This window comes from Amphibalanus amphitrite, unplaced genomic scaffold (genome assembly GCF_019059575.1).
Source record: "Amphibalanus amphitrite isolate SeventyFive unplaced genomic scaffold, NRLGWU_Aamphi_draft 000820F_arrow, whole genome shotgun sequence".
Lineage (NCBI taxonomy): Eukaryota > Metazoa > Arthropoda > Thecostraca > Balanomorpha > Balanidae > Amphibalanus > Amphibalanus amphitrite.
The window spans coordinates 311921-331513 of NW_024882314.1; the positions used below are offsets into that span (position 1 = coordinate 311921).

The 19593-nt window shown below is 50.8% G+C and overlaps 1 protein-coding gene across 1 annotated transcript; it reads right to left on the reverse strand.

The window, feature by feature from the left end:
* Positions 1-54: 54 nt before the first annotated feature.
* On the reverse strand, positions 55-18687 carry LOC122366617 (BTB/POZ domain-containing protein 10-like; the record flags this gene model as incomplete). Its single annotated transcript, XM_043339073.1, has 4 exons — positions 55-1860; positions 2972-3112; positions 13124-13306; positions 18623-18687. Coding segments are annotated over 4 exons (443 nt in total), but the record flags the coding sequence as incomplete, so codon positions are not given.
* Between the last annotated feature and the right edge of the window lie 906 nt (positions 18688-19593).

The following is a 19593-nucleotide window of genomic DNA, read 5'->3' on the forward strand; positions in this document are numbered from 1 at the left end:
TAGCTTATCATTCGCAATCTATCCATGATAAATATTCAGAGAAAAACGCCAATCCAGAAGCGTATCGAGTTTATTACAAATAATACCACATAATATATCATGTATCGAGGCCACCGCATAGAACAGGGTGTGTTTAGGCAGCTGGATTGGCAGAGACCGCGCGGCGTCGGCCGACAGCCGGCCGCGGCTGCCCCCGGGCCGTGTCGGCTCACAGGCCGCCACTCGCGATAGATGCACAGCAGTTAGTGCGTTAGAACACCCGACCACACTCGGGCACCGACCTCACCCCACAGCGACCGCCCTCCGTATAAAACCGGCCGACGACACTGGCGCCGCCCCGTGAGATAAGTAAAAAACTGCGGCCGGGCCCCCGGCGCGCCCCGCACCCCTGGGAGGACCGCGCCGAGCCGGCCGCCACGCCCCAGACCGCACCACAGGGCCAGGACAGAGGACCGCCGCGCAACGGGCACCACAGTGTGCCGCAAGGCAGGACAGGCAGCCGGCGCCCGCGAGGCAGCCGGTGAGACAACGCCCGAGGCAGAGCCGTGAGACAACCCCAGCGCCGTGAGACAGCCGTCAGGTCAGGACTAAGAGATGACGGCGTCGGAAAGGCCGTCAACGCAGCTCGTCACTCGCTCCCCGCTAAACGATCTTCCAGTCAAACGATGTAATAGTCGTCTGGATTACAGGATAACGGCAGGTCGGATCACCGCTTACCCGCGCTCCGTGCGTGGATGTAACGTTAATTCGGCGTGCGACGCACATGCCAAGACGAGAGGCAAACGTGATTTCTTGGTCACTAAAGACTCGCGCTCTTTCACCCCACACGCAGCCAGCTTCTAAGGTCTTCTAACGGGCTAGCTCTACCTTTTCACACCCGTATTTGGTCACCAACCACACTAGACGTTTGCCCCATCCTTCAGCAGACTTTCCCTACCAGTACCCCGCTTGACCGGCAGTTCGCTGAACCAACATGATGCTCAACCTTGTCGTCACTCTGAACGCTCATAGCCGCCGACCGCTCGCGGAGACCCACTCAAAATTTCGCCCCACCAGTCGCCAGACTAAGAACGCGATATCAGACGTAGGGGAGGCACAACTTCAAACCACCGAGCGCAAGACCCACAGCACTCCGCCATCCAGCGCATGGAGCAATCTTAGATCGAGATTCTTTTAGGCAGCCAATCAGACCCGTCCTGCCCAGCCCAGCTCGGCTGTGGTTTGATTAAATGGACCTCGCTCGCTCCCAGCCATCCCCACGCCCTTCCCGTCCCGAAACTGGCAATTATGAGTATACGTGCATAGCGGCAACCGAACTGCGCTGCATTCGTAAGCGACTTTCTGAGGGTAGACGGCGGCGGCGGTGGCGGCGGCGAGCCGAGATAGACGCTCCGCTGCAAACCGCAGGCAAAGCACGCGCCGGGAACTGGCCGACGGTCGAGCATGCACCAGCCCGAAGAATCGTGCTCGGCTGGGGTGGTGTAGTAAATCGCACGCTGTCAATTTTAGAGAATCGGCCAGGCTCCACCGCCGCCGTCGTTATCCGAGCCCACTCTGCTGTTATTTCTTCATCGTTCGTTGGTGTTTTAAAACACACAGTCGACCTCGTCGAACCCGTCGAACCGAACAGGACTTGGCCGGAATGGACAGCGGCCGTGTGAGTGAGACAGAGGCTCTGAGACGCCGTCAGAGGACAGCTGGCGGAGAGAGAGGGGCAGCAGGCGACGGGGAGAGCGGTGGCAATGAGCGGGGAGAGCGGGTACGTCACAGGGAGCTGCGCCGCTCGGTCCACCAGAAGCAGTGGCGTCAAAGAGCGTCCAGACCGGCCGCCGGGTCCACGCCGCCCACTGCTCCCTCCAGCTGTGAACAGAGACGGGAGGACTGTCAGAAAAAGCTGAACTGGGCACAATACAGCGCGTGTCGCCGTTCGAGCATGAGGCAGCATTATAAAACGGATCCAACGGATTGGTATGGCAGTGGTGTTGTATGATCGTTCAAGAATACTAAATATGAACTGATTGTATAGCATGTTCATTATTTTATTGTCTTGCAAAACAAAACAACATTTACCTAAACGGTACTATGCTTTTCGAGAACACTATCGGATTGCAGGAAACTGGAGACACCAAGTATTGTTCGGATTACAATGTCTTGGTCGTCTAATTCTTCTAGGCTGTGAATTTCTGATTGAAGCACATATTTTCCTCAACTATGAATCCGGCTAACAACCAACTTTGCTGATTAGACTCGAAGGTAGCAAATTGTCCACATTCGAAACTCGAAGCCAAACGCTCTACTTTCCTCTGCGTAGGTCACATTGTTTAGCAAGGCTGCCAGTACGAATAATCAATGGACGAAACATAAGACTAGCAAAGTGCACACTTTGCCATGTGTTAGGTCGGGGAGACGGGGACCAACTTCGACTTAAGAACATAGCATCGACGAAAAGGATTAGCACCACCACATACTAAAGTTTATCTTCCCCATAAAGCACCGAGGACATGGAACGCCATCAATTCGCACAACTGACACCTGTTTCAAACAAACTTGGCATCCCTTCCCATTCCCCAGCTACAAGCAGTTCACTAACCCCTGCTTACCCTTCTCGTACTCGACTCTCACGTCTTATGACGGCGAGCTCTGCTCACCATTCTCGTTCTTATCGACCCACCACCCTCGGGCGAGTCACTTGCCTCCTCCGCGCCGAGCGGCGGTCCCTGCTGTCCCTTCTCACTCCCCTCCCTCAGGCGATTCTCTCACCTCCTCCCCCTGCTCACCCTTCTCACATCCCTCCCTCGGTCTAGTTTCTCACCTCCTCCCCACCCGCGGCTCATGAGCCGGCGGCGGCGCCCCCTGCTCACCCTCTGACACCCCTCTGGTAAGTCTCTCACCTCCTCCACACCCGCGGCTCGTGAGCCGGCGGGGGACGGCCCCTTGCTCACCCTTCTCACCCCTCGGTCCAGTCTCTCACCTCCTCCCCGCCGGGCGGCTCGTGAGCAGGCGGCGGCGGCGGCTCGACGCGCGGTGGCCCGTCAATGACCTCTGCCGGCCGGTCGATCGGAGGGTCAGCCGTCGCCTCTGCCAGGTCCGTCACCGATTTGGACTTGAAACACTGCAACAGAAGGGAGGGAGCATGGTGTCAGACTTTTATCATGGGCGGTAGGTAACAGCTGTGTCAGGAGCGGATCGTTGGCGAACAGCAGCGAAAACGGATCATGTTGCACGCGCTGTCACAACAGGCGTCAGACGACATATGTCAGACATGTTAACAGGACGCTGATGGCTTGAAAAGCAAAGCTGTGGTGATTTTGGTACATGCACCATGGTTTTAGATCGACAGGAATGTTTTTGGTCAACAGTTTCGCCCACCGAACAACAGGAAAATCGGTTGTCATCACTTCGCCACAAGGGTCAAAACAACATACACCATCAAGATACCAACATCGAAAATAGCTACTGGTCGAAAACCTAAATTACTGACATGAATTGCCATCTAGACAAAACATACCATATACTATTTAATAACGAACACATGTTGACGGAGAAAGAGTGGCTTATACTATCTTGCAACTGCGCATTCCTCGGCGTCATCGCTGACCGATCGCGTGCTGCTTCATAACTCCTCGACCTACGGCGGCCACGACACAGCAAAAGGGGAGAAAGTTGCCCCTCCGCCCGATAGCGGGCGGCATGCATATTAATAACGGGTTCCGCGGACCGACTCCGTCCTTCAATCATACACGCTGCAGCCGCCTCCAATAACAGGCTGCAACGTTCGGTCAGAGTGCGCCGCGCCCCTGCACCCACGCCAGCCAAGGCACCTGTAATGGGCCCACTCTGTCGATTGTTTGCATGATGCCCGTCTCCCCAAACTCGGTAACAATACACCATCGCCTGCTGTCCTCCACTCCGCGTTCGCCGCTCGCTAGCTCTGTCCCGACCTGCCGCACCTGCCCCTGAGTCGGCCGGTCAGCCTTCGCCGATCCACACGCCATGAACGCTTCGGTCACGCGCGCCCAGCGCCGCCCAAAAACGGTTCAGCGGTTGGGCCGGTCATCTTTTTACCGTCCGACGGAGTGGTGACATGGCGTGGCACGAACAGGCTTCCAGACGGGTATAGACGGTGAAAACCGGGGCTTGTCGAGCACAGAACACATGGACGACAGTGTAGAAGGCGAAGTTAACATTGGAAATGCGAGCTCTTGCAGCACCACCTTAAAATGTTTGTGTCTATTCGAATATAATATGGGATCTGACCGCTTTAAGTTGGAGTCTGAATTCCTTTGAACCGAACGAGCCGTAAATCAAATAACCGCCTTCCACGATCAGCACACAGTAAACCAAGTAAATCAATATCATCTTCCAGCGGCAAATTTTGCATGACTGGCACCCGACGACGCTCGAAGGCCACCCTTCACCAACGTCATATCCCGACGGATCCAAGACAGCAGCGGCAGCCATTTGCGCCAACTGACGGATTCCTGGCAACGGCGAGGCCGGCCGAACGGAAATTCGTGCAAAACATTTAGCATTTACCGCCAGTTTACGACCACTAGCGCTCAGCCGGTGCTGAGAAATCCTATTCGCGTCACTTGGTGAGATTGGGTCTGGGTTTCGGTGTCTCCTTCGCCGTCATCACATCCGTGCGGAGAACGGCGACGGTAGTCACAGCCAGCCGCGCTGAATTGTATATTCGCCCTTGGTCGAACAGTCAGCCACAATCCGTGGCAGGACAGAGAGCCAATAACTGGCGTTGAAATGTCTCACCGCAGTCAAAATATCGTCAGCTACCGTCCAAAATCCGACGGTCACATCGTTCCCCATCAGACTGTCTCGCAGCTACCCACCAGACTGTCACACTGGAGTCATCAGACCAGCAGTCACCCATCAGCCTCCATTGCAGACTAGCTCAGACTATCAGCCACCGGCTCATCCGCGCAGGGTATCATCCTCAGCAGGCACTCGCCAGGCGCGAGCGGTCGACTTCGCGGCCGGATGCCTTCCGTCGCCTGGCTGCGCCTGGCCAAAGCCTCGCTCGGCCTAATGAGACCCTGATGGATCTCTAACGGTGGCAGGGGCGCGGCGGCGGCAGTGGCGGCGGACGGCGGCAATCAATGACGCTCACGTGTCGTAGACGGCTCGACAGTTGTCGGGGGGACCTCGGCAGCCACAGCCGCCAAGAGACCATCCGGGGTCACGAGAGTCTCAGGAGGATGTCGAGAAAAAGACGGGGACAGGAAAACGCATTGCGCGCAGGATAAAAATGTAGTAATGGGTGCAAAAAACATGAAGAATAGCACAACATCAAAGGCCACAAGGCTGCTAGAACACATATTGTCCAACCAATATTGAGTTGCCTGGCTCTTATATTACGAAACGCAGACGAATTTCAGTTCCTTCTTCAGCAGAACTGCCGGCGGCTGCAAAGGCTTTTAGTTTCCATAGTAACTGGATCGGGACAATAAGTTGAACGTTGAGAAAGGTACTTTGAAGGTGCTCTTAACGGGAATAACCCGATTTCAGCTAAGTGCCGTCTCTTTCTGAGAATTACTGCCGTCATACCAGCAAAGCGGGCGCGACGTCAGGTCGCCACACACGGCGCTACTAGCATTATGATACAGTTAACAGCACTTTAGTATTTCAGAAACCTTACCGATGTGGCAGCGTAGGTTGAGTATTTAAAACGCTTTATCGGGCGTGATCATTGAGAAAACCATTAAAGATACAGAAGACACTATCAGCTCCGTCACCCGTCCCCATCCTGGCTCACACCGCTCGTTTCCTCAGACAGGACCGCAAAGATTCCCCATGAGGCTGGGGAGCGTATCGGGGTCGTTCGGCCGACAGCGTGCCCGCCCAGCCGTGAGGACCGCGGACCGTCACTGCCACTTTCTGTCACTGCGCTGCGCCTCAGGGATGGTGGGGTTAGGGGGGGGGGGGGGGTAGATATCTCTGTCTTCGCTGACTGCGACTTGAAATTAAAGTTCAATACGTGAGTTTGGCATGGAAGTTTTAAAGTAAATTGAATGCAATAAAGTATTTGCCACTTTTTAGGCTTTCAGAATTCAGATTTATCAAAACGCTGAATTAAATTCCGTTTATTGATCGTAACACGCATGCCATCTTATCGGCAGCAAATCCCAGACATGTCATAAAACATGAACACGTGCTCAGCGTGTGGCTGTCATTCTACCACAACTACACCACTCGTGACCACAACATGGTGACATGAGAAGAAAACCTGTAATCCGCCATCACATCAGAATTTCATTCACGTACTTTTTCAGCGGTTACTATTCCGAGTTACACCCGACAGCCTGATAGCTAACACCTGTCGTGTCCACTTGCTACAGCGCATCGAGGTTATCGTTAAACACGTATCGCAAGATAACCGAAAAAATCGGTAGGAAGCTGGTCAATTGCATGCCGCGAGGCCTACAATCGGAATGAATGTTTGCTGGATGGCATTTCATGGTGATTGAAAAATAAGCCAGAGAAATATCTTCCCATTAGACCATGGACTAAAGGCTTCTGGAATCAGTGCAGTTGTTCTTTACGGCTTAGTGATCGCACGAGATATCCATGTCTTGATGACCCATTGTCCAGTGAAGCGGTGTTTATGTGTCTAAATATGTGTTGTTTGTGCTCCCAGCAAGGGCAAGCCATTACCAAACGGAACTACAGCCCACCCCGCCCCTTCCCCGGCTGTCTGGCTCCGACCCAGCCTCTTCCGTCGAGGAAGATCTGTAAAAAACTCCCTTTCTGACCAAGCAAAAAACGCCCGGTAAAAAAACAAACAAACAAGACAGCACGAATATCGGCGCTAGCCAATATCATGTGACGCCGACTTAGCGATAAGGAGTAGCGCCCATGGACACTACCCAATAGCTTACGACGGTATCCAGGTAAACATCGCACCTCATGGCGTTCCACAAAACGCGCACATTTCGCTCATCAATGACGTGAGTGTGACCGTCCACAGCCGTGGCTGGCGGTACCACCAGTGAGTAACCGCCTTCTCTGAGTACTCCGGATATGGATCGGCCTTCACAGGCCGTAAAACATTCACCCAGCTGCTGGCGTGGCGTGGCGTCCGACCACAGACGGAGAGATTTTTGACGGAGCTCGACCGATGGATTTCCTTCTGAGTGGGCAGTGCGCAGCCGCACACAGCTGTAACGCGTATTACGAATGGCAGCTGTGACGCCACACACATCCGCTTTATTTCGTTTGGTTACGCAGAAACCTGTCACTCATGGCATGGTGGTGCGTCATGCAGCGTCATTCATCAGTTCTACGGCGCGTTACTTGCGTAATTGTGGTCGAATGTTCCAGCTAGATATTAATCTCTTTGCCCTCTCCTACCATGAACCGTAAATAGGATTGGCAGCGCGAAAAAGTGGTATGAGCTGACAGAAAGCGGAAAAATGCACCCAGTGAGTCTATCAAGCCCTTAAAATGCCAGAGGCTCATATTGTTTGTTGGAATTTTGGAGCGCTTTGACAACGAAGTCAAAAGTCATTACGCGTCCATCCAGGCAGACACTATTTGGATTTAGTTATTTTGCATACCACGTAAACTTTTCCAAACATCACACATTCCAAATATATAAATTTAGAAAGTACGGGTCGCTCCGTCCATTCATCGCCCACCTCTCCCCTCTCACACCACCTACCACGCCCCAACCAGCCCCTCCCCACCCCATCAGCCATCAGCGGGCAGCGGGCGCGTCAGCGGGCAGTGGGCGCGTCAGCCGATATCGGGGCCTCTCGGCGGTCCGGCGGGCCGACTAGTTAGTGGCGGCGGCCCACCTGCTAATTAGCTGACGTGCCGACGGACGGCCGGGCGCACACGCAGTCGGCGTGTCCGATTGGGTGGGCACGGCGCCCGGCACGGGCCTGCACGACCGACGCGGCCGCGAACACAGGGTGAGCACTGAGCAGGGAGGGAAGACAGCCAGAGACAGGGCCGGGCAGGGTGGATGGACGGGCGGGCAGGACGGGCAGACAGCGGAGGGAAGGGCGTGGCAACGGCATGGCGGCCGAGAGACGGTCGGGAATGGACAAGAGCTGGACGAACAGAGTTGTGGTGAGGGCGGTAGACGAGAGGAAGGGAGTGAGAATATAGGAACATTCTTTGGACCGGAAAGCAGAAACTTTCCTGCAGGACCCTGTCAGAAACAATGAGTAAGGAAGGAGAAACACAGTGGTATGAGGATGGTCGCAAAACAGCGGCCCGTAATGATAAAACAAGATGTACTGATTTCGCAAAAACAAGGAGGAAGATGCTTCTGTTGAACACGAAAGCCTCTGAAGGCTATTGGGGTCAGCGAGGACATGGCCAGAATGAATGGCTCTGCTTTACTAGGAAAAACGCATGTGTGAAATACATTCAACCAAATCACCTCACGTCTACAACATTCGTATTCATCTTCACAGCTAACGCTCCACCAGCGAACCCCAAGAATCCAATGGTGTTTCTCATCCTGATTCCCTGAAACGTAGCCCCTGAAGTGGTGTTTCACTTCGCCGACTTTGTGAATCGCACGAATAAACCAATGTTCTATGAATAGAGATGGCTCTCCAGACACCCCTACGTGTAGAAGGCTGGCCAAGTGTTCAAGGAATGAGCAGCGAACGTTTTACGGCACGACAAGACCTGTCGGACAGTACGCCGAACGAAGTGCTCCCGACAGTCGTCACTTGGCGCTCACTAGGAAAGCAGGTGCTAAACCTTTCTCCGAACTACTCTTACGCCGTACTACTCCAAACTTATCCCTGAGGAAAGGGTACGAATGAGCTCAATATCCTTTTCCTAATTTACCAGCGGAATTTAGTTGCACGAAAGGCAAAATCAGATAAAACATGCAATGGAGTGTCATCTAGAGTGTGCATAAGAAACAAAATAAGGAATAACAAATCACGAATAATCGAGTTATAAGAGACGATACACGAGGAACATCATTCGGCACTTTGCAAGTACGACAAATTTACGCATGCATATTCATGAGCCCGATGCAAAAGTGTGTGACTTACGACTAAACTACTACCAACTTACCAAGTACAACCAACAAAGCTGAGCAAGCAGGCAGCGATTATCTAGCGAAGCCAGTAACTTCGCTCGTAAAATTGACCGTTTCAATATCGGGGCGCAGTCTCGGCGGAGGCAACGGAAGCTCTTAACCACAGCGGTACGCTGACACCGGAAGAGCAGGCGGCGGAGACGGCAGAAGAAGTTTGGTGACAACTTTAGGTCGGCGGTCCGACGTGGAGAGGAAAACAAACTGCCCCCGGCGTCGAGTTCGTCGGGCGAAGAACACAACTTGGACAGCAGCAGCTAACAATGGTGGCTCTCCGGCCGTTAAACAGCGACTTTGGGAAACGACAGCGGTCCGTGGCTGCGACCGAGATCCAATTACGTGTGTAAAAACGGAACTAACGGCGACAGTCCGGCCGCAAAAACACACCGCACCGCCTCTGAAAGATGATACAGCCTCCACGAGGACCCGAGGCACCGGATAATACCAGTGTTTGGAACAAAATGGAAACTGAAATTATTGAATACCTCGAACCGTATCCAGACAAATTGAACATTTTTTTTCTCATACCATAGAAATTCACTTCTCTTCCCAAGACCATTAACCACTCAGAAAATTACGGTTAAGGTGAGAAAGGCGACGAATAAAAAATGGCACCGATACTTCAGCTGCCTGATCTCACTGCCAAATATGATCGATACTATGCCAGCATGATATATGTATTATGTACCCTGACAATGATCAATAAAACCCGCATAGGCAGTAAAAAAAAAAAGACTTTTCTGTGACCTGACTATTCCCGTCTGTGTTCTCGGATGTGGCCGTCGTCTCAGCATCTCTCCTGTCCCCACCCCACCCTTCTCGGCTGTGTCCCCGGCACCAGCGGCGGTCCGCTCCAGCCACCTGGCTCGCCTTATTGGTCCGCCGGCACCGTCTGATGGCACCGTATCGGACCGCTGACGACGGTAGCACGTGCAGATGGCGGTCCGCCCGAGAGGGCGAGAGCGCGATATACCGACAGTCGAGGGGACACAGCTGGACCCGAGGAGACCCGGATGGAGAAACCGGAACAGAGACGGCGGTGGTGTCAGATGAGACACGAGTGACTGCGCTTACTGGCGAGTCATAAGGAGTTGTCGGGGATTATGTGAAAAGGAGAGCGGTGCTGGTTGTTAAACCTGTGAGATACATAGAAAGGGAACGTTTTGTCGGGGATAGCTTTTCAGAAAGTTGGACATCTGGAGTTGCATATCTCAGCGGTAAAGACACGTTTGGAGAAGAAAATGAGGCGACAGATTCCGCTGAGTTTTCTCTGGCATTAGTAAATCATGCGAAATTGCCGTGCTCGCCGGAGCCCTGAGCTAGCCACTGGAAAATGTGGAATCTAGAGACACAAAAATCCTCTCACAGAAGAACAGCTCTGCCGTCTGCTGTGATAAAATATTCAAATATTACCATTGTCTTGAGCCATGAAAGTTTGAAACGTCTCACATGGTTCCATGAAGGAGGAATACTAGAAAATGATAGGGGCGCAGCAAGTGATGACTTGTGACGTGTAAACCAAAGTAAAAGAGATCAGAAATAGGAAAAAGGAACTAAAGGGAAGTTACTTTAGGTAACTCAGACTGAAGCGGCATCACCACAGCCTTCCCCGAGGAGAAGCCCCGCTCACCAGATGGCGTTTTCACTGGCAAACACTACCGGTAGATGGCAGACTTATCAGCGGGTCACCAGTTCGCAGCCGCCCCTACCCGAGAACAGCGAGTGGCAACAACAGGGGCGCGGGAACTACTTTCATACTGGGGGGGGGGGGGGGGGGCACACCATAATAGAGATCAACCTAGGGTACCCCCATATCTAGTTTTCTCACCGGTTTTAGGCCACTTATTTTTCATCCCTTGGCTTTTTCAACAAAAAAAGAAAACATTCGCACAAAAAGCGCGGTGTTCCGTCTCAAAGTTGTGGGGGCACCGCCCTCACGGCCCCAGAGTTAGGGGGCAAGCTGCCCCCACTGCCCCCCCCCTCCCCGGTTCCCGCGTCTATGAGCAACAATGAAGTCCTACGACCCGTCCCATATAACTAATTAACTCTTCAGGAATCACTTCTTACCAGGCGACTCATTTTATGAAATGGTGCGACCCGGACACAGACAGCTACAGCGACTGGGCTTTATCAGACGAGTAGGCTGTCAGCAAGCATCGGGAGCTTTGTCTGATATTTGTCCCATTATTCGCACTCTTTGCATTGCTAGGAATCCGTTATTCAAAGCAAGCATTCAGTTTAACAGTGCTAACGCAAAAAAAAGAGTTGCAGAGGTCGCTGAAGGCAAAATGTGTAACTAGGCAATATTTCACCAGGATATGCGGGCACAAAAGGAGAAATACGTAGAAAGCAGTCTTCGCGATAAACCGCTCAATGGTTGCGAACCGTTTTCAACGCCCCCAACTACAGCAGAAATACGAGGAACGCTGCAGACTATAAAAAAAAAACACTGAATAGATGCATACATTAGTCTGTCCATTATGCCTCCTGCATTAATTAACAAATTAGCCAGCAGAAGTGTTGCTGCTCGAAGCAGCAACGCTCCAGCATCATCCTACCATCCCGGCCATCCAGTCCGTCCAGTCGCTTCCCAGCATTATTGGGCCGTCATAAAACTCCTCCAGTAACAGTGTGAGATCTTCAGTGTATGGAAGCACGCGTCGGCCAACAAAATAGCTCACGATGGTCGGCGGGGTCAAAATACTCTCCCCCAGGTCCAATGGTAGCATCAGAGGCGGGCGGTGACGGCCGGAACAAAACACAAAAAGTCGGGTCGGTGTGTCCGTCGGTAGGTCGGAGGGTTGGTTTGCCTTGCCGGTATGACATGTGTGACAGCTAAGCAGACCGTGACCGATAACAGGAGACAAGAACAGACGCGGAGGAAGGTCGGACAGGCGCACGACAGATGCCGACAGACTGGTCGTAGAATGTCGGAAATTGGGACAGGTTGACAGCCGCGGGCCGACAACAGCAGGTTCGACAAAAATACGGTCGGACGGAGTCGAGAAAAGACGTTAAGCGGAGCGGGGTTCCCAATTCCCATTTAGGAGGGCTTACTTTGCAATGTTGTGCACAATGCCAATCATCATACGTTGACAAAATCAGCCGCATATTGTCTGTAGGCTTAGTGTTAGCAATATAACACTGAGCATCATCAACATCTGGGCCATTTAATAACCATCCCACACTCACACAAAGACACCCACGCACAAACACTCGACCACAACAATCCTGCCATTAGGAGGCAGCCCGTTCTCAGGGCCGTGCCCTTCCGAGTCACCCCGGGTCGACTCTCTGGCCCCTAATTGTCCGCACAAACAGTGCCCTATGCTGCGAGTGGCGCTATAAATGGTCCAGCGCCGTGCATTGGAAGCAGCACAGCGTTCATTATTAACAGCACCGGGCAGACTGCAGAAACGTGACCAGAAAGACACTCATTGTCGGTCGGCTGATGGCAGCACGCATCACGTTTACGATTTAGTGCCATCAAATATGCATCAGACTAATGGGGGACGGTGGCTCGGCCGGCGCCGGGTACGGGGTTGGAGCCGAGGGTCGTTCAACTGTGTCGTGTGGGGAATATTACGGAGGGTTCCACTGAAGGTGAATGTGAAATATGCACGACGAGTCAACTGACCGCAGCTTTGGGATATCGCGCAGCGTTCTAGATTCGTGGGATGCCAATGATGACTCAAGTGCCTCTATGGATTGAGAGGGCACCTAAAAGATTTGAAGGGCCTCAGAAGTCAGAATACTGGAATTTGCAAGTGGAAGACCTCAGGATTTAATTACGCAAGCCACTCTTCCAGCAAGTATGATGCCAGCAAATGCGTGACACTGATTTTGAACACGAAGACTAGAAAAAAAGCCAGGTAGATAACGTTTCCTAAAGATCCCGTCAAACCATTTGTATTATGAAAGCGTCACACACTAAATATACAACGTCCATAATCAGGCAGGCCCGGTTGCTTCGCACAGAAGTCCACTCCCTTCAACCCCCAAATCCAACTGGGTGTGCCCCTCACCAATCCTTCCCTTTCTCACCTGAAAGTCGACGTGTCTGCTCTTGGCCTCCTCCTTCTCCCAGGACATGTGGATGAACGGCCTCTGTACGTAGTTGTAGATGACTTCTGCGCGGCCGCCCGGTCGCGTGCGCACCTTCTCCTTGTGGGTCGGGTAGCCCTCGATACCCAGACGGATCTTCTTGAGCCCTCGCTCTTTCAGCACCTGACGACAATATACGAATACGTGGATAAGGATCATATGACACACAAAACACGCACACACACATAAAACATAGTATCCACTGTCCACCAGTGCTAGTGTCCACGTCTTACAGACCTCTTGCTATAATTAGGATATAATTACGATGATACGAGGAGAATTACGATATCAAATATATCATGAAAAGCTGGTCACAGCTGGGCTTACTGAGCCATGTTCTCTTGAGAAATACTAAGTGCTACGCATTTCACTTCGGGTAAATAAGACATTTGACGAATCGGTACAGCGCTGCATTTATGACCAGCCATTAGACAGCGTGGAATAGTTGAATTTCTAAAGCGGCAGTGTTTCATAAATATTAGAGCGGACTCTCGTGCGGAAAGCTACCATGTAAAGGTTTGTGTTAGCTGGTGTACAAGACATCGACGTCGAATTCGTTTCTCTCAAGACAAGTTGGCAGCACGGAGGCACTTATCTCGATTAGTTCATTATTGGCAGCCGTTCAATCGACAACCAATTTACAAATGGAATGCTTTTCATTCTTCTGAATTCAACAAACCGCCCCTAACCACCAGTTTGATGGTTCTTCAATTATGTCAAACAATAAATGAAGGATGGCAAGTTTGCTCAAACATTTAACAATCATTTCAAGCAGAAGTTATTTGTCTCGCACATAAGATTCAAAACACTCGAAGCAAAGCACTTCGCTGCTACAATAATCCTTCTCACAGCAACGCGATAGCGGGAGAACAAATGATGCGTATCATACCAACAAAGGAAATTGCCACTGAATAACGACCGGGCCCGCTCTCTCGTATCTGGTGTTCCAATCAGAAGAAGTGTTTACGTTGTGCCCGCTCGGGTAGACAGCGGCCATTTCCATCTGCGCTACAGCCTGGTGGCCGATCACCAACATCCACGCACAATCCCTGGAGGGAGCGGCGAGCACATAGCCCGCGGGCGGGCCTCCCACTCACCCCCGGAGGGGAGGGGAGGGGAGGGGAGGGGAGGCGAGGGGAGGGGGTGGAGGCTCGTCCGTTCCCCGCAGGCCCCGCCTGTCGCCAACAGAGGAGCACAACACCTCCACGGGGGGGGGGGGGGCAGACAGTGGCACCGGCAGCCAGACAGGTATGGAACGGCCCAGTAACCTTACAACATGGCCAGGAAAATTAACATCTACGGGCAATCTGCAATATGTATGTTACAGGGAGTATGCGATTTCAGTTAGTTTGCAACGACCCTAGGGTGGTTGTAACCTCCCTGAACGATCAGTTTGTTTGCAACGACCCTAGGGACGTTACAAAATAACTGCTCGTTCCGGGACGTTGTAACGAAACTAGGGTCGTTGCAAACTCCCTAGTTAGTATGCAACGAACCTAGGGTTGTTACAAAATAACTAGGGAGTTTAAGAATTCATCGAGTCTCGTTTCACAGGAGGGCCGTTAACAATCTTTTCCAATGAAAATCTTGTTCAATCTAGTTCAGCTTAAGAGAAAAGGAGAACACAATTTGAACATTCAGCTAAGGAGTACATATATGTGGTGCCCGGGACAAGGTACTTACGTAACTGTGATAATTTTGGCTGCATTATATCGCCAGCATATGCTTACATGTAGAAAATAGAGTTACTGGGGTAGGTGTGATGGATATCCGTCGCTATCCGTGTGCGGGTAATCCCTCACACTTTTAGGGGTGCGGGTCGGATAAAACCCCTCGTTTTTTTTCGCGATTATCTCGCGCTAAAAGCGACCGATCGTGACGAAACTTTGAGTGTCCTCGAACTTATCTACGTTACTGGTTACACATTCCCTATACAGTACATGATCCTGAAACCAATGACCTTTGACCTTTGATCTGATTTCTGAGACCATGGCAGACCGAAATGATTTGCCGTTTATGTTAGCGCACACTACTCGTAAATTGCGTTTCCAGACTTCTATTGTGATTACATATAAACGTGCCAACATATCAACTGATGGTTGTCCCATGCATCATGATGGGTTTCAAGTTGACTTGTCAGTTGTCGGCCAGGTCAAGGTCATTGACGTTTGGTGACTTCGGGTGACTGTTCCAAATTGTACGATTTTAAGGATTTTTTTAGCTTATTTCGAATCCAGCATTCGTTGAGACATTTGAGAAGCACGTATAGTTGTGGTGCCAATGCAACTTGCTACGAAGCTGTCGCTGGTGGTTTAGGTACAGCTGCTATAAATAGGTGGTGCGGGTGGGACGCCTATAACTACTTGACCCAAACTTACCCAAACCAGCCTAGCTTAATCCTCGCCCCCTAGTTTTTTTCGCGATAGCTCCGAACACGCCAGCAACAGAGAGCTGAAACTAGGCATACCTGACCTTTAATTCAAGCCGGATCTTGTGACACCAACCAGATTTTCAGGTCAGGTCAGGTTACTGACCTATGACGTCAAAGTGGACGGTCCTCAGATGCCGCAACTTCGCAACGCCCTCAGTCCCAGAGGAGCTTTTACAGGGGATGAAACTTACAGAACGTGCATCTCCTATGTAGAAGTCTCACAACTTGTACCTCTAGGATTGTTCCTAAAGATCACATGAGGTCAGGTCGGTCACGTGACCTCAACACTATAAGTCAATTGAGAAAAATGAAAACTGCTATTCTGGCGCCGGGAGCAATCTCAAACTATTGCAAGCACACGGATCGTGATTTCATGCACTCCTTGCAAAAGTTAGATGCTTCAATTTTGCATTGTTGACGTTGCGTGATTATGACGTCACTAGGGTCATACGAGCTTTTCGTAAGTAACTCCCGATCAAACTGAGCTAGCGAGTCGGTCAAGCCACCAATGGACTGAGGAAGACCTGCCGAATCGAATAAAATGCAACATGACCTCTTTTGACCAATTTCACGACCTAGGGGTCTTTGACCTGACCTTGACCCGAGGTCAACACCTCAAGTTGACCTCATCCGAACAAAAAGTATACCATTCGACACGCCTGAGCAAGGCGAGCACGTTTATGCTAAAATTGCGCTCTGCAACTGTTTTTTTTTTTAAGTTATTGATCAAAAACCGAACCCGTGTCTTGGGTCACATGACCCGACCTCAGAGGTCACCAGTTGACCTGAGACCTTAAAATCGGGTACTAGCTGCTGTGTCTCCTAACGGCACACACGCTCGTTTTTTCCGCGACGCTCTAAATCCAACGGGGGCGAAAAACGACGAGGCGGTCGTACCAGCCCTCCCCCCGGCCGGCGCGTATGTAGAAAACCAACAGGTCCTGCGGGGTTAACTCTCGCCCTTATTGGTGTTTTGCTAGCTGCAAACGCAAAAGGCGGGGCTAGGTTATTGGTTGACCTTCCAGGTCAGGCCAGTGACTCAAAAGTCGGGAAAATCGGGACCTATGACCTGTTAAAACTTTGGAGAGTTAGTTGATACGACGTTTTTTGGGACGCTGATCACGAATTTCATGTTAGCTTTGATCACCGATGATGTCTTGATGCTTTTAGGCCAGGTCGGGTCAGGTCAGGTCAGGTCAACCAGTAGGCGTCTTGCTAGCTGTCCATAATAGGTGTCAACCAACACTGACAGCTTCGTGACATTGTAGGAAGGCGCCAAAATTACTTCGTAAATGTTCAAATGGGTGCTAAATTCGAAATCAGCTAAAAAAACTAGCCTAAAAATTTATGAGCCCAGAAGAAGTGAACTAAGGTCATCAAAGGTCAATGACCTTGACCTGACATTCACGTGACCTCGACACCCACCATAATGCATGGGACCACCATCATTTCACATGTTTGAACGTTTACGATCACAAAGACTGGAAACGAGCGGATACTGGCCGTTTTTACGAAGGGCTTCCTGGCGAATGTCCATCTAATTTGAACAAATCTTCACCAAATGTGCACCTAATCTGCACAAAATGTGTACTATAGATGGCCGTCGTGAAATACTCCTGAGCTGAATGTTCAAATTTTGTTCCCCTTTTCTTTTTAAATGAGCTAGATTGAGCAAGATTTTCATTGGACAAGATTGTTGACGGCCCTCCTGTGAAACGAGACTCGATGAATTCTTAAACTCCCTAGTTATTTTGTAACAACCCTAGGTTCGTTGCATACTAACTAGGGAGGTTGCAACGACCCTAGTTTCGTTACAACGTCCCGGAATGAGCAGTTATTTTGTAACGTCCCTAGGGTCGTTGCAAACAAACTGATCGTTCAGGGAGGTTACAACCACCCTAGGGTCGTTGCAAACTAACTGAAATCGCATACTCCCTGTAACATGTATATTGTATAATATGACGTCTCAGGATCTCATGTGTGAGAGTAACTAAAAGTGTCTGACGTTGCAACATAATCAAGCAACATGCCCGAAATTTCACAGCGGCTTTGGCTCGTAGGCGTGACTCCAATATTCGTCCAGCCTGAAGAATCCGCGGCACACACACAAGAACCTCGCCTTCCAAATGAGAGCGCGAGCCATCTGCCTAAGCACCACAAAGAAGCGCAATATCTTCGGCAACATATTGGAGGCTATCAGCCGGAAGACGGTTACGAAGCAATTTCTACAGGAAAAGAACACAATAATAAATCAAGCCGCGGCAAATCCTCCAGTAAAGGGCGGAGCAAGATAGCCACCGCCCCACAAATTTCTCCAGATTGAACAATCCCCAGAGAGCAAAGGTTTCTCAGCAACAGAAACAAAGACAGGCGAAAAGCCAGAACGATAGTTGGTGATGGCGTTGGTGCTTAATTTAAGCATTTTCCGGAACAACAAATGGTCCTACTCTACGATGTAGAAACCTCCGCTTGGTACCAAGCAAAAAAGCGTGGCATGCATCCCATCCGTCCGGTTAATATAATTATGACTTTATAAGCTAGGAAACTGTCGCACCACACAGCCTCCCTATCGAACACCGAACAAAAGACAATATCCCCAGTAGCGCCCATTCCAAGACGATCTAATCATAGACTAGCAGGCACGGATAGACAGTCCAAACTGAAACACCATCTAGGAAATCCGCGGAAGGCAGCAATAACATAATTGTGCTGAGAAGCGATCCGGAAGGCTTCGTATCACCGACTTTTCAATGTTGTAAGTGATAGGGATTGGCGAAGTCGTCAGGCGGGATTTGAGATGGGAGCGTGGGCGGAAGATCGGCTCTGTTACTAAGAACTATTCCGTGGGATTAGGATATGACGTATTGATACTGATCCCGATGGGTCAGTAGTTACGTGAAGCACATCCATTACACGAAAGATCAGATATATTACAGAAATGAGGAAAGTCCCCGCTGAGATAATTATATCTCTGCCACTGCCCATTACAATAGGAATCAGAAGCCCACCTGTTTAACGACGTCTCTGTTCTCAATGTACTTGAAGAACCGATACAGAGCAGTCGACTTGAGCGCTGAAAATGACAAAAGACAGGGTTAATAACATATCATGAATAACACCTCCACAGTTTATAACACATCAGTTTCAGCCTATAGTCAATGCCAAATTATTCCGTTCAATAGTCAAACCATTTGCTGTCAGCTTAGATGAACCCATGCGGCACATCCCTATGCAGCGCTCCCACCACCGGCGTATCCTTACAGCCCGGACCCCCTCCCTCCGGTATCCGGGTACCCTCCCGCGGTGTATCCGGGCTGTATCCACCCGGTAAGCTCATCAATACGGCTGCGTATTGGCACAAACTAATGATCATTTCGCTGCAGCCCCTCACGGCTCACCAGGCGACCTCGAGGCAATCAGCAACCACGCCACCGTCGGCGTGACGCTAGAACCCTCGGGAAATCAATTAACACGAATTAATACTGGGATGCGATGACAGAAAAGAAACAGGCTCGTCCTAAGGCGTAAATTATAATTAGAAGCATGTTGACAAGGCTTCGAGAGGCTCCCGGCGCAATCAAAAACAAGATCAAGGTATGGAATTGATGTAGAAATAGGACACAACTCTATAAATTTTGTAATGAAACGGAGATGTCTCGCACAGGTGAGCTAAGTGCCAATCAGGGGAGTTATGCAAAACTTTTGAAGGCATTTTGTCCTAAATTTGGACCAGGTTCGCATGCACGCGCAAAGGTGTCCTAGGTCTTGGCGCATGGAAATAAATCACCTGCTGGGCGCGCAGCGACAGGTCATTTCCTGCGGTATCGGTCTACCCGTTGGAGAGTTATTGAAATCGAAACTATTCATCAGGCTGACCCAAAACGACACACAGGTGCCGCTGGAGTCCAAAGTACATAATACAGATGGGTAAAATCACTGGAAGTGATTTTGGTTCACCCAACAAAGAAGAAAAGCGATT